A 13964-nucleotide genomic window follows, 5' to 3' on the forward strand; every position below is an offset into this window, starting at 1 on the left:
TATGTTGCTATGTGTTATAAATAGATGTAACTTCAGAAGCCATTGTGCATTATCAGCTACCTTTCATTGCTCCTTTTGAATTGTGTAACAAAACATCTCATTGACTCAAAGCTAGGTTTTCAAATTGTTTAGGTCAAAATTCAGTGTTTAATATGAACTTGTGAGAACTTAGAATTTCTGTATCTAGTCAGTTCAGTTCTTGATGAATTTTTACATTATATTTCTCTTAACAAAATGTGTAATTGAAAAATCCTTAAATACTGCTGTTGCATTGTGAAGCAGTGACGTGACAAGAATGGTACATACTTAATTATAAGCATAACTGTTAAATAAACAAGTGGTTTTTTTTTGTTTGGTTGTTTTGTTTTTGTTTTTGTTTTTGTTTTTTTCCGGAATATTCATGCTATACTGAAATTTGATTATCCTACTTAGCAGGATTTTTATTTTTTTTTTTGGTGGGAGGGGGTGGTAATCTAGCCAAATATTCTGCTCCAAATCATGAGGATTGTTGGGTTATAATTTTAAAAATAATACCTGGGTATAGGTTGTTTATTTTGCCTTATATACTACAGGAAGGAAATTTGACACAAGAACTTTGTTTCTTTCTTACATGGCTCATTTAAAATGAGGGTAATATATGGCTAAAATTGTACCTGTTGCATAACTCTTATAATGCCTATCCAGTCATTTTGAAATTCCTTGAATCAGAACAAGAGGCAAACAGAGAAACCAAATAACAGAAAATGTCCACAGTAAATCCACAGGTCTGCCTCAATACAGCTACATAAATAATATTATTTATAAAATATTATTGATGCCCAGGTCAAAAATTATTTACTGTAAAGGAAAGAGGAATGACACATATCCTCTGCACCTCTGAAATGCTGACAAAACTGGTCTAAAGCAGCAGTACCAGAAAGCACACAGAAGAGAGCTGGGAAGCACTCATTCTCTCTATACTAATTTCTATTTTCATGCTGATCCTCAGGTGACAGTTTGTTGGAAAGAATGACTGAATAGTTCAACACAGAGTATTGAAATTATTTTTTTCAGATATTCAGATACAAAGAAACTTTACATATTTTTCTCATTCCTGTACTTGTTCCTATGCTTGGGAAGGATACATATACCAAATATCTGTTTGTGTGGCCTGTGCTTTTCTTTTTTCCCTGCTACTTCATTTAATAATTTTGTAGATCACAAAAGTATTCATATTTTTACTTAATTGCAAGTGTTAAGTTGCAAGTAGCTTTCATGAATTGTATAGGAGTTCCCTAAAAAGGGATTCTATACTGCATCCACACCTTCACGAAAAAAAAAAAAAAAAAAAAAAAAAAAAAAAAAAAAGTAATTTTAAATGTCTAATTTATGCTTTTTTTGCTTTTTTTTTTTTTTTTTTCTCCAGGGGTCATTCGCCATGTTGGAGATGCACTGAAAGATCATGCCTCAAAATCTAGAGGGAAGATATGCACCATTGGTATAGCTCCCTGGGGGATTGTTGAAAATCAGGAGGACCTGATTGGCAAAGATGTAAGCCCTATGTGGACATAGGTTACCTCCAATGTATATAAATATTCCAGTTATTTTGTTTTTCTCTCCATCCTGCATTTAACAATTCCTTACAGAATTATTGTCTGTAGCAAAAAAATCAATGCATACGTAGAGTTGCCATTACAGTTGATAACAGTTTTGATACAGCAACAAGAACAGCAGCAAGTCAAGAAACAGGAATTTGCATTATCTTCTAGAATATATATATATCTTCTAAAAAAAAAAAATATATATATATATATATATATATATATAAAGTAATTTCATTAAATGTTATTCTAACAAATATACTAACGCATCATCCTTACATCAATATGCACTCTGAAGATTGCCGAAGCAAAATCTGATTGGAAACCTTGAATTCAGATGCACTTTGCAACAACACTATGATGGATTGATTAAGTTCATAACTATAGACAGTTCTCTGTACAACATATTCCATCCTATTCTTTTTTATTACTGCAACTGGAAAAAGACTTGTAAATATCGGCCATGAGATCAGACCTCACAGGGTCATTATGCCAGTCACCTTCCATTGGTTCTTCCGAAACAACACCAAGGATTTGGGTATTTTGATCTTGGGCAGCCCTTTGAGAAGCCAGGTATGTGGGCTGCTGACCGACTTCAGCTCAGCAAGTGAGGCACAAGTGTGTCGGGAAGCAAGCTCTCTGGGCTAATTACCAGGGCTTTAAACTAGGTTTGATGGGGGAAGGGAGGGGAGCTAAAAGTGACAGAGAAGGGCTGGGTGAAGTTGTCACTGCTGTCACTGTTGATATCAGGGAAAAACCTCTGGGTTGTCCCATAGGATTGTCCAAGGGTTTCTCAGAGAAGGTAATGATCCCAATACCCTGTCCAGAATTTTTTTCTTCTTGCATTCCTCCAGGGGTAACTGTGCCTGCTGCTTCCCTAAAGTGCCTGTATACCAATGTGTGGAGCATGGGAAGTAAACAGGATGAGCTTGATATCTGTGTTCGGTCACAGGGCCATGATCTCGTTGCAATCACAGAGATGCGGTGGGACAGCTCGCACAGCTAGAACACTGTCATGGAGGGCGATGTCCTTTTTAGGAAAGACAGGCTGGGGAAGTGAGCGGGTGGGGTTGTCCTTTATTTGAGGAAGCAATTAGAATGTACCCAGCTCCACCTAGGGGAGGGTGATGGTCAAGTGGAGAGCTTGTGGGTGAGAATTAAGGGGTGGGCTGGTATGGGGGACACTGTTGTGGGGGTCTACTACAGGTCACCAGATCAGGAGGAGGAGGTCGATGAGGCCTCCAAGAAGCAGCTGGTAGTAACCTCACGATCACAGGTGCTGGTTCTCACAGGGGACTTCAGATTTCCAGACATCTGTTGGGTAAGCAACTCGGCCAGGCATGTGCAGTCCAAATGGTTCCTACAATGTGTTGAAGACAATTTTCTGATGCAGGTTGTGGAGGAGCCAATGAGGCAGGGGGTGCTCCTGGACCTTGTCCTTACCAACAGGGGTGAGCTTGTTAGGGATGTGAAGGTTGATGGCAGCTTGGGATGCAGTGACCATGAAATGGTGGAGTTCAAGATGGAACTTGGTGGAAGAAGTAAGGCTAAAAGCAGAATTGCAACCCCGAACTTTCGAAGAGCCAACTTCGACCTCTTCCGGGACCTGCTTGGGAGTATCTCATGGGATAGATTGCTAGAAGGCAAGTGTGCATGTGAGAGCTGGGCTACTTCTTCCAAGCTCAGGATCGGTGCATCCCTAAGAGTAGGAAATCAGGGAAGGGGGGCAGAAAACCTGCATGGATGAGCGAGGAGCTCATTGATAAGATCAAAAGGAAGAGGAAGGTTTATGAAATGTGGAAAAAGGGCCTGTCCTCTTGGGAGGAGTATAGAAGTGTTGTCAGGGCCTGCAGGGATGTGACAAAGAAGGCTAAAGCCCCTCTAGAGATGAGGCTTGCAAAAGAGATAAACGATAATAAGAAGATTTGTGTGTGTTTTTTTTTTTTTTGTTTTGTTTTGTTTTTAAGTATGTTAACAGTAAAAGAAAGATTAGGGATAATGTGGGTCCCTTGCTGAATGAAGGGGGTGTCCTGGTAATGGGAGACACTGAGAAGGTGAAGATACTGAATGCTTTCTTTGCTTCAGTCTTTGCTTCAAGGACTATCCCCCCGGGACTCCTCAATCCTGGAGGGAGGAGAAAGAGTCTGGGAAGTGGAGATCTCCCCCCTAGTTGACAAGGGAGTGGTTCGGGAGCGTCTGAGTGGGCTCAACGCACAAAAATCCATGTGTCCTGATGGGATGAATCCACGTGTGCTAAGGGAGTTGGCAGAGGCAATCGCCAAACCACTCTCTATCATCTTTGAAAGGTCCTGGATAACAGGAGAGGTGCCTGAAGATTGGATGATAGCCAATGTCACTCGAGTCTTCAAGAAGGGCAAGAAGGAGAATCCGGGAAACTACAGGCCAGTCAGTCTCACCTCTGTCCCTGGAAAGATATTGGAACAGCTTGTTCTGGATACCATCTCCAAGCAATTGGAAGAGAAGAAGATCATGAGGAGTAGTCAGCAAGAGGAAGTCATGCTCGACCAACCTCATTGTCTTCTATGATGGCATCACCATCTGGGTAGATGAGGGGAGAGCAGTGGATGTCATCTACCTTGACTTTAGCAAGGCTTTTGATACTGTCTCTCATGACATCCTGCTAGCAAAGCTGAGAAAGTGTGGGATAGAGGAGTGGACAGTAAGGTGGGTTGAGAACTGGCTGACTGGCTGAGCTCAGAGAGTGGTGATTGGTGGTGCAGAGTCTGGCTGGAGACCTGTGACTAGCGTTGTTCCCCAGGGGTTGGTGCTGGGTCTGGTCTTGTTCAACATGTTCATCGACAACCTTGATGAGGGAATAGTGTCTGCCCTCAGCAAGTACACTGATGACACAAAGCTGGGAGGAGTGGCTGACACACCAGAAGGCTGTGCTGCCATTCAGCGAGACCTGGCCCGGCTGGAGAGATGGGCAGGAAGAAACCAAATTAGGTTTAATAAGAGCAAATATAGAGTCCTGCACCTGGGAAGGAACAACCGCACGTATCAGTACAGGCTGGGAGATGACTTGCTGGAGAGGAGCTCTGTAGAGAAGGACCTGGGGGTCCTGGTGGATGACAGGTTGACCATGAGCCAGCAGTGTGCCCTCATGGCCAAGAGTGCCAATGGGATCCTGGTGTGCATTAAAAGGATTGTGGTCAGCATGTCAAGGGAGGTGATCTGCCCTGGTCAGGCCTGACCTGGAGTATTGTGTCCAATTCTGGGCTCCCCGGTACAAAAAAGAGAGGGATCTCCTAGAAAGAGTCCAGTGGAGGACAACAAAGATGCTACGGGGCCTGAAGCATCTTCCTTATGAGGAAAGACTGAGAAAGCTGGGTCTGTTCAGCCTGGAGATATTCAAGGCCTGTCTAGACGCCTACCTGAGCAGCCTGCTCTAAGGAACCTGCTTTGGCAGGGGGGTTGGACCTGATGGTCTCAAGGTCTTTTCCAACGTCTTCGATTCTGTGATTCTAGAATAGGCACAGCTGGTATTTCTTACACTCCTTCACATCATCCTTCTCTTTTAAATCTATACTGTCACTCAGAAACTTTAACCCCCTTGATTTGAAATGGATTATTTTATTTTATTTTATTTTATTTTATTTTATTTTATTTTAATTTTACTTTTTTATTTTATATTACACTGGCTAGCTGGAGATTTTCTGAGTTTCTTTCTGCCTCACCTCTGTTTCGCTCTAAAATTTTCTACCTGGAAATAAGTATGAGTGAAGAAGTAATACAGTGTATGCACACATTTTTCATAATGATCATTTTGTTTTCTAAATCAATATAACTCATTCTTCTTGGTATATTTGTCCATTAACAAGTTGAGGAGGGGAAGAAGATTCAATTACCAGTTAAGTCCAGATGAACTACAGTGAATGTGAAGAAATTGATCCAGTTGGGATTTGTTGCAGTTCACTATTAAAGCGCAGTTATTAGGGACAATGCTTGTTAACATAGGTTGATATTCTCCAGTACCACAAGTGCTTGTATAATAAGGCTACCAATATATACAAAAAGCAAACAGGATATGGTACTGCAGAAGTAATATAGAGTCTATATATAAATATTAATTCTTCTGAGATATAATGCAAAAGGCAGAAATTGTTAATCAAAAAGATAAGCTGCATCTTGTTAAAGAACTATAAGGTTAACGTACACATCAATTTCAAGTAAGCAATATTTACTGATTATGCACGGAGTTCTTCTGGTAGCATTGCAAGAAGAAATCAGTCAAATAAGAACATCAAATTGGTCCTGAATTCTGGGACATTTTTATTCCTCCATTAGGTATTTCCACTTTTTGGAAGCTACATACCACAATTCACAAAAGTAACCACTTTTAAGGGGATTCTGTAGCCTTATGAAAAAGTTGAAGAAAGAAGATGACTTCCCAGCTGTTGCAGCCAAGTGGAACAGTACTCTGATTGTTGTAAAAAATAATCTTCTTACCATAAAAGGACTTTTTGTCCAGTGCATGCAGTTTCTTTTGAAACATTTGGTGGGGAAGCTTTTTGAAATCTTATGTTGGATATTAGGAGAAATTTCTTTACAGAAAGAGTTGTGTGGCATTGGCATTGGCTGCCCAGGGAAGTGGTCAAGTCACCATCACTGGAAGTCTTCAAGAAACATGTAAATTTAGAACTTGGTAGATGGTTTAGTGCTAGAGTTTAGTGTTATGTTAAAAGTTGAACTAGATGATCTTAGAGGTCTTTTCCAACTTGAATGATTCTATGATTCTGTGAACATCTGAGTGCACTATATTGACTGGCTCATTAGAGATGAATGCTGTGAAATGAACCAAGAAGAGGAAATATATATAATACCATAGGAATGTAAAAGGTACTGCCATTAAGCAAGAAACACAAGGCACAAAGGATTATGTAGGGAAAGAAATGTCAATGAATAGTAAAAGACCTGCTGAACTCTAGCATCAACATGGTTTTATGTTTATGTTCACTAAGTCTAGTTAAATTATGATCAAAACTAAAGAGTTGTCAAAACATCCCCTCACAGCTTAGAGCAGAATTAGATATAGAAAACTTTCTTAGTCATGGAATATTTGCGGGGGTGGGGAGGACATTATTATTGATGTTTCACATCACCCAGTGCATGCTTTTGCTCTTTGCTTCATGGCACACTGGGCTGGCTCAGCAGAGCCATGCCTCTGCTAACATTCCAGCCCTTGTCATCTTTGAAGTCATAGATGAGAAGTTTTGTTACATCTACCGTCCAAATCAGCTTGTGAAGCCCAAGGGCTTTCTTCAGACTCTTGAAGAGAAGTGCCCAAGTAAATCAAGCAACATATTACTGTTGTTTGCTATTTGTTATTGTGATGGTTAAAGGTCCCTGAGGAGACTAGTCTTACTCCGGTATGGTAAAAGCAATACAGTAGAAAATAGTGCCCATCTTAACAAACTTAAATTCTATTTTCAAACCAAAGCACATGAGGGGAAGGTAGTCAGGTGTTTCCAGTTTTCTGTTAGAAAAACTGAGAAAGATGGTTTTCTTAGTCTTGTAGAAAATGTATATCACAGTCATGTTTCTCCTTACACACAGAGCCATCTTTACATTTAAAAGAGCTCAGTCTTTGTAGCAAGCATGTGATTGCACCCTTTCAGTGTCCATCAATTCCTAGTCACCTAAGTAGAAACAGTGTTTGGATTAGAAGTAGAGCATTGATTTTAGTACTTTGCATATACTCAGTGAAATCATCCAGATGTCTCATTTTTAGTCCACAGAAGTGAGTATATTAGACTTAAATCAGGATATCCTTTTATTGTGTGACATCATGAAGAAATGGACACCTTCAGCATGATGTGTCACTGATCAGTGGCAATGCTGTAGTACATGACCTACTAACTTAAGTAGAAAGCATTGATTTAGTAAAAAAAGTTTTAAAAACAATAGCTAAAACATTTTTGCTTACTAAATTCATTGAAAATAAAAGTGACCTTCTGTGTTGTCACACTCCAAAAATCCTGTCCACTCCAAAACATGTCACCCGCTCTTCCATGCCCACTATAAAAATAAAATGTGGATCCAGCAGATAGACATAGGAAGAAATTCATAAATTCTCTAATAATTTATTGGTTTTTATTTATCTTACTTAGAGTACGATTACATGGGTTACAGTGTTTCCCCATACCTCTTCATCAATCTCTGATTTACACTCAACAACTAGCATATAGAAAAAAATGAAGCTCAACAGAAATCTTGGAGAAAGTGGAATACTTACGATTTTATCAGAAGCGCTAGCCAGTAAAGGGGAAGCCACAGAGGTCAGCTTAAATCACTTAGTACAGCAGAACACACAAAGAATATTGTGTGTTCTCAGCAGACTTGTAACATAACACACATTCTGCATCTAAGCAAAAAGTACTATCAAAAAGAAAAATACTTTCTAACAGTAAACTGCTACATATATATATATCAACCTAATATTTACTACTGTGTATGTATATAGTATACACTAACCCTTTGCATGTCCTCCATGTTCCAGAATAAATTATCTTTTTTATTCTTTAGCATTCAAATACTTGAGACAAAGCCATTTCCAATTGTAAATGTTCTTTACAGACTTCACTTATGTTAAAGAACAGATGCCTGCTCTTTTTCTCTTTCTCTTTTGTACTGTTCAGAATATTCAGAAAAAGAAATAATAATAATTAATAACAGTAATAATACCTGAGTGGTGAGTATACTGCTACTTTCTACTAAGTAGCAGTATTGCAGTAGCAGTACTGCTACTTTCTACTAAGCCTACTCTCCCATAGAGTTGAAAGCACAAAAAAAAAAAAAAAAAAAGAGGAGAAAAAGCTGTTTCTTATAATATAAAACCTAGATTAAATAAAAGTTGAATAAAAATTTAAATATTTGTTTTGTTGAAAACGACAACAAACAAAAAACTAGCTTTCATATTCTGTGTCTAGAAAAATATTTTTGATTTATTAAAGACTGCAGTTTCAGAGTAATTATTTTTTATCTCAGTGCAGTTGCTGGATTTCATAACTGTAATTGGATGTTAAAGTACGTCATCACCAAAGTTTTGTCTAGGATGTTCAAAAAGTACTCAAAGCAGAACACTGCAGACCTGTTCTATGTGCTTTATTTTATCTTCCATTTTTTCAATATTGATTTGTATAGTGGAAGATGGAGAATATTTAGAAGCTGTAAGGTTGTATACACTTGGGATGTCAAGGTCACAAGTGACGTTGTTTTAAGTCAGGCTTTCATGGAACAGGCACTTCTAGAATGAACCTCTCAAAACCACTGGGACAATAACTGACTAGCCAAATTATTCAGGGAAGGTTGGGTCATTCCATATTGTAGTACAATGTATTTTTTTAATAATTAACTACTTGATTACTTTATAACACAATACTTTTTCAGGAAGATGAACATTGTGCTGAAATTTAGTGCCTGACATACAACACAGGGAGTAATTTATTTCTATAATATTGGGCATGAGTCAGACACATCTCTATTTATAGAACATGTAAACTGGAGGTATAGAAAACATGTCTAATGAGGAAAGCTTACAGTCCTGGGTTTGTTTACTATTTATTACGGTCAGATTGACTGAGGCTTTTTTTCACCAACACAGCAAGTTCTACTCCTTTCTCAATGATCTTATCTGTAAATCCTTCATTATAAATAACTTCATCCGAGTACCACTCTGTCAGAACTAACTGCCCTTTGTTTTCAGAATACCACCAACATCCCTGAGATCACCGAAGGTTATCATCTAAACCAGAAAAAAAAAAAAAAAAAAACTGTTAATTTAAGAATTGCTGTCTCCTTAAGAATTATTATTTCCTTACATATGTGAAAAAAAAACAAAAAATCACACAGCTGTCAAGCATAATAGATGTGTGGCCAGAGCTCACCATTTTAAACCACGCTCTTTAAAATATATGCCAGTGAGTCTTAGTATAAGTATAGCATTCATACTGCCTGGTTTTTATGTTCATATGTCCTGGTTTCAGTTAGGACAGAGTTAATTGTCCTCCTAGTAGCTGGTAGGGTGTTATGTTTTGGATTAGGATGAGAAGAGTGCTGATAACATGGTGATGTTTTAATTTTTGCAGAGCAGTGCTTACACCAAGCCAAGGACTTTTCAGCTCAGTGCTGATAGCATGGTGATGTTTTAGTTGCTGCAGAGCAGTGCTTACACCAAGCCAAGGACGTTTCAGCTTCTCACTCTGTCCTGCCAATGGGCAGGCTGGGGGTGCAGCAAGGGCTGAGAGGGGACAGACCCAGAACAGCTGGCCCAAACTAGCCAAAGGGGTATACCACATGGGGTCATGCTGAACAATAGATAGGGGTGGCTAGCCGGGGTGGGAGGGCCGGACTGCTCGGGGTTAGGCTGGGCATCGGTCAGCGGGTGGTGAGCAATTGCATTGTGCATCACTTGTTTCGTACACATTATTATTAGTAGTAGTATTACCATTATTACTGTTGTTTATTATTATTATTATTATTATGTCTTAATAAACTGTCTTTATCTCAACCTTCAGGCTTCACTTTCCCATTTCTCTCCCCCATCCCAGAGAGGAAGATGGGAGGGTGAGAGAATGGCTGTGTGGTGTTTAGCTGCCAGGCAGGTTAAACCACAACAGTCCTTTTTGGCACCCAATGTGGGGCTCGAAGGGTTGAGATAACAACAGATCGGACTAGAGTATGTTAAACTAAAATTGGTGTAAGTATTAGACCTGCTTAATAGTTGCTAGTCACAATGCTGATTGCTTTAATCTCAAGTCTGCTGTTCCTGTTTTCCAAATTGAGTTTTACAGCATGTTACTTTCTGTATGTGCTCCCTGTTGTGCTGTTTATCCTTTCCGGGCCCTGTTTAAGATTGTTATGGTACTGTGCAGTGTAACAGTGGCTTATGATATGATGAAATTTCTGGTCATGACTCTAACCTCGTATTTGTACTCAGCACTCTTGTCAACTCTATACTTTGGAAACCATATCTCGGAAACTTTTAACTATTACACCTATTGCCTTCTTTCATCAGGGAGCCAACCTGTGGAGGGGAAACGGGGAGATATTTCTTCCTACTTGCTCAATCTCCCTTTATTCTTCACCACCCTCTTATCCTCCGAGCTTGTTATGATAGCTCTCCAAGATGTTGAATATCCTTCAGATACTCAGACCAGCATGTTCTTGTTGTTATGTCTCCTGAATGCGCTTCAGGTTTTGTTTGAGGTTAAACCAACTACTTAGGAATCTCATCCAGAGATCTGTCCTGAGGAGGAAAATTAACTCTGTCCTAACTGAAACCAGGACAGCATACAAAACAACACATACCTCAGACTGTCAAAATTGGCTCAATATTTTCTTTTCATTGTTTCTTAGTTCATCTGAATAAGAATGCTAGCTTACAGTATGAGACAAGTTCGTTTTCTCCTTCATATCTCTTTGTTTAACATTGTGAGAAATATTATGTTTTCCTTTAACTGCTTTCTGAAAGTTTCAGAATATAAATAAAAGTTACAAATCTCATGCAACCAATTATTCATTATGCCATAGGATTTGCAGTTACAAGTTTTGAATTACATTTGGTAGACATTTTGCAATTATCTTTAAAGAAATATATTATGGATTGAAGTTAAATTGAATTGCTGAAAAAGAAGAAGATTACAGATAGCTGTAAATGATTCACAAGTTAATTTCAGTATGACTTTTTTTCCAGTGTCGAAGCAATGGAGCCCCCTTTCCATGCCTAGTCTGGGCCAGGAAATAATTACTCTAAGAAAAATTGTAAGGAAGAGGGATTTAGCTCGAATTGTAAACTACAATGTGAGAACCATGCCTGAGGCAAAGCTGGGCACAGACATGTTACAGAGGCTTTAACCAGTGATGCTTCCAGGATCCTTTAAATTAAACCAAGAACTACTCTATTCTCTGGTGTGCCCCAGAACAGTGGGGCTTCAGATAAGGTATAATTTGAACAACAGCTGCTAGGTCTTTTTGAAGCAAAACACACATTTTTCTTTCTTTTTGCACCATATCAGTGAATGCACTGAGTTAGTTGTTAGTTGTAAATGCCTTGCCTTCTTCTAGCCTGCACAGATTTATGTTGGATAGCATGCATAGGGACAGATGGAGGCATGTGCTAGTTGGCGTGTTACTGGACAGCACCCAATCTGGGCTTTCTCTCACTGCATCAGTTTGACAGTCAATGCCAATGAATGATATACCTTGTCCCCTGCCCTGCGGCATCCAGCACCTGGTTTGTCTTCTGTCACCTGTCTCATTACATTTTGCTTATTTCCTATGTTGAGATATACCAAGTGATTTTTCAGGTATTGTCCCTGTTCTGAGTCTCATGTGACAACGGGGAATGAAAACCAAGCATAGCAGTGTTTTTAATTCAAGGGCAACCACTGCAGTTGGCCTAGTTCCTCACCTGTTGACAGCCCAAGGGACCCAGCCCTCACCCTGCAGAGCATGGATATTGCCCTACAGCATTCTGCTTTCATATTCATTAACCCTTATTTAGAAGGGTTATATTGTGTATAAATACTTCCTTTCAACTCTGTAAAGGAAGCTGTCAGGGGACATTATTTCCTCCTCTCAGTGCAGAAAGTGGATCAAAATTATTCCCTCTTCTCAGTGCAGAAAGAGGATGGGAAGAAATTAAAAAGTCAAACTTTTTCTAACCTTTTAACTTGCCTGTAAAATGTAAAGGATTCAAAATGACAAAGGGATGGGAACTGCAAGAGTGAGAAACTGAAATCTGCTGAGTGATGTTGTAAACCAATATGCCTCAAGGAAACAGTCTCAAAGCCTAAGATTTTGTTGCATTTCTGAAGATTTTTTTATCTTTTATTCACAATAGAAATTTGTGATCTTTATTACAAAAAAAATATTTTCTCTTTTTGAAGTGTGCACGTTGTGAGCAGTTTGATTGAAAATAATTGCAGCCTTGTTTTTACATCTATAAATTTTATTAACATAATTCACCTTGTAGTTAATCATCAGGCATGGAACTAAAGCATAGCCTTCTAATCTGCTCTTAAGCAGTATTACCATGCCAATTACTATGTCAATATGTGGAGTCTTTTGTGCTGCATCTTATTAGAAATGTGGGTCAACCCATGACCCTTAGAAAATCCGGAGATATGGCTCTTGGGGACAAACCACAGCCCTTCAGTAAAACTGCATTCACAGCAACAGATTTTCTTTCTTGTAATTGCACAATGAATAGGTGACTCAAGTCATTCCTCTTCTTGAAGATCTTGCTGTCCTGTGCCTTCCATACTGAGAAGACAGGTAGCAGTTGCCAGGCTTGTAACTGTTTTAGCTTGAATTTATTTGTGTGAGAAAGAACCTTCTTTCTCTTTCTGACAGTAGCAAGAGACACATGGTTCTCTGTCTGTAGAAGCTAGTTAATGAGCATGTTCCAGCAGCATGCTGATAGCTCTTAAGCTATACACCCCTTGTAAAATAAATGTTTTATGAATGGGACTCCAACAGAAATAGTATAAAAAGAAACACGAGCCAAAGCTATCACCTGTTCCTGCAGTGTCATGCATGCCCTTGCTTTTGGCCAGCTGCCCCCTCATGTTCTCAGAACTATTTCCTTGTTTTTCCAGGACAGAGAGCTTGCAAAGTACCCTCTGTGGGACAGTTTAGAACAGCAGCAGATGCCCATGGGTTTCTCCTTGCTATTGATGAGTTGACCAAAGTGCTGCAAGAATTAACAAGTGAAATAAATAGATAGGGATCTCTGGCTAATAATAATAATAATAATAATAATAATAATAATAATAATAATAATATTTATAAAGAATTGTTTATCAATTAGAGAACTCTTTTGAATAACAAAAAAGGGGCAGAATTTTAGAAACAAATTAGTAACCATATTTCTGTGTGCAAGCAGTCCTGCCAAAATGTAAAAGTAAACATTTTTGTGCATTAAAAAGGACAAGTTTTTGTTAGATTTCCAAAAAGTACAATGCCAGAGCTGTGAAGAAAATTTCTTGCAGAGCAAGCATAACACAGCTGTTTTGTAACAAGTCACTTCAGCATTTCTTCAGCCAAGACTTCATCTTACAAACTGTCAGTTTTGTCTTTCCATAAAGAAAATGTATATGTAAAAAATACAGGGAACCATACTTCTCTCAAATGTATTTGAACTATCAGCCAGAATCCCTCAACACAACACCAATTCTTTTGTCACATCAGTGCAGCCTTACTTATGTAGACCCACTGAGGTAGCTGACAGCCAAATATGACACAGTGCTTTGCTTGGTCTGAGTGGAGGCTATGAGTGGAACAGCTCTGCAGTAATTTAATCTGTTTGTCTACAAAAGAGTTTCTCTTGATGAAAACAAATCAAAAGAAGTGTAGCAGGCT

General features: G+C 38.9%; 1 protein-coding gene across 1 annotated transcript in view; it reads left to right on the top strand.

Annotated features, from left to right (window-relative positions):
• TRPM3 (transient receptor potential cation channel subfamily M member 3) overlaps positions 1-13964 on the top strand; it is a 430339-nt gene that overhangs the window by 288401 nt on the left and 127974 nt on the right. The window contains exon 5 of the mRNA XM_068667797.1: positions 1406-1530. Within this exon, the coding sequence (XP_068523898.1) occupies positions 1406-1530 (125 nt within the window). The remainder of the gene's footprint in view (positions 1-1405; positions 1531-13964) is intronic.

The sequence above is a fragment of the Anas acuta genome, chromosome Z (assembly GCF_963932015.1).
Source record: "Anas acuta chromosome Z, bAnaAcu1.1, whole genome shotgun sequence".
NCBI classification, from domain to species: domain Eukaryota; kingdom Metazoa; phylum Chordata; class Aves; order Anseriformes; family Anatidae; genus Anas; species Anas acuta.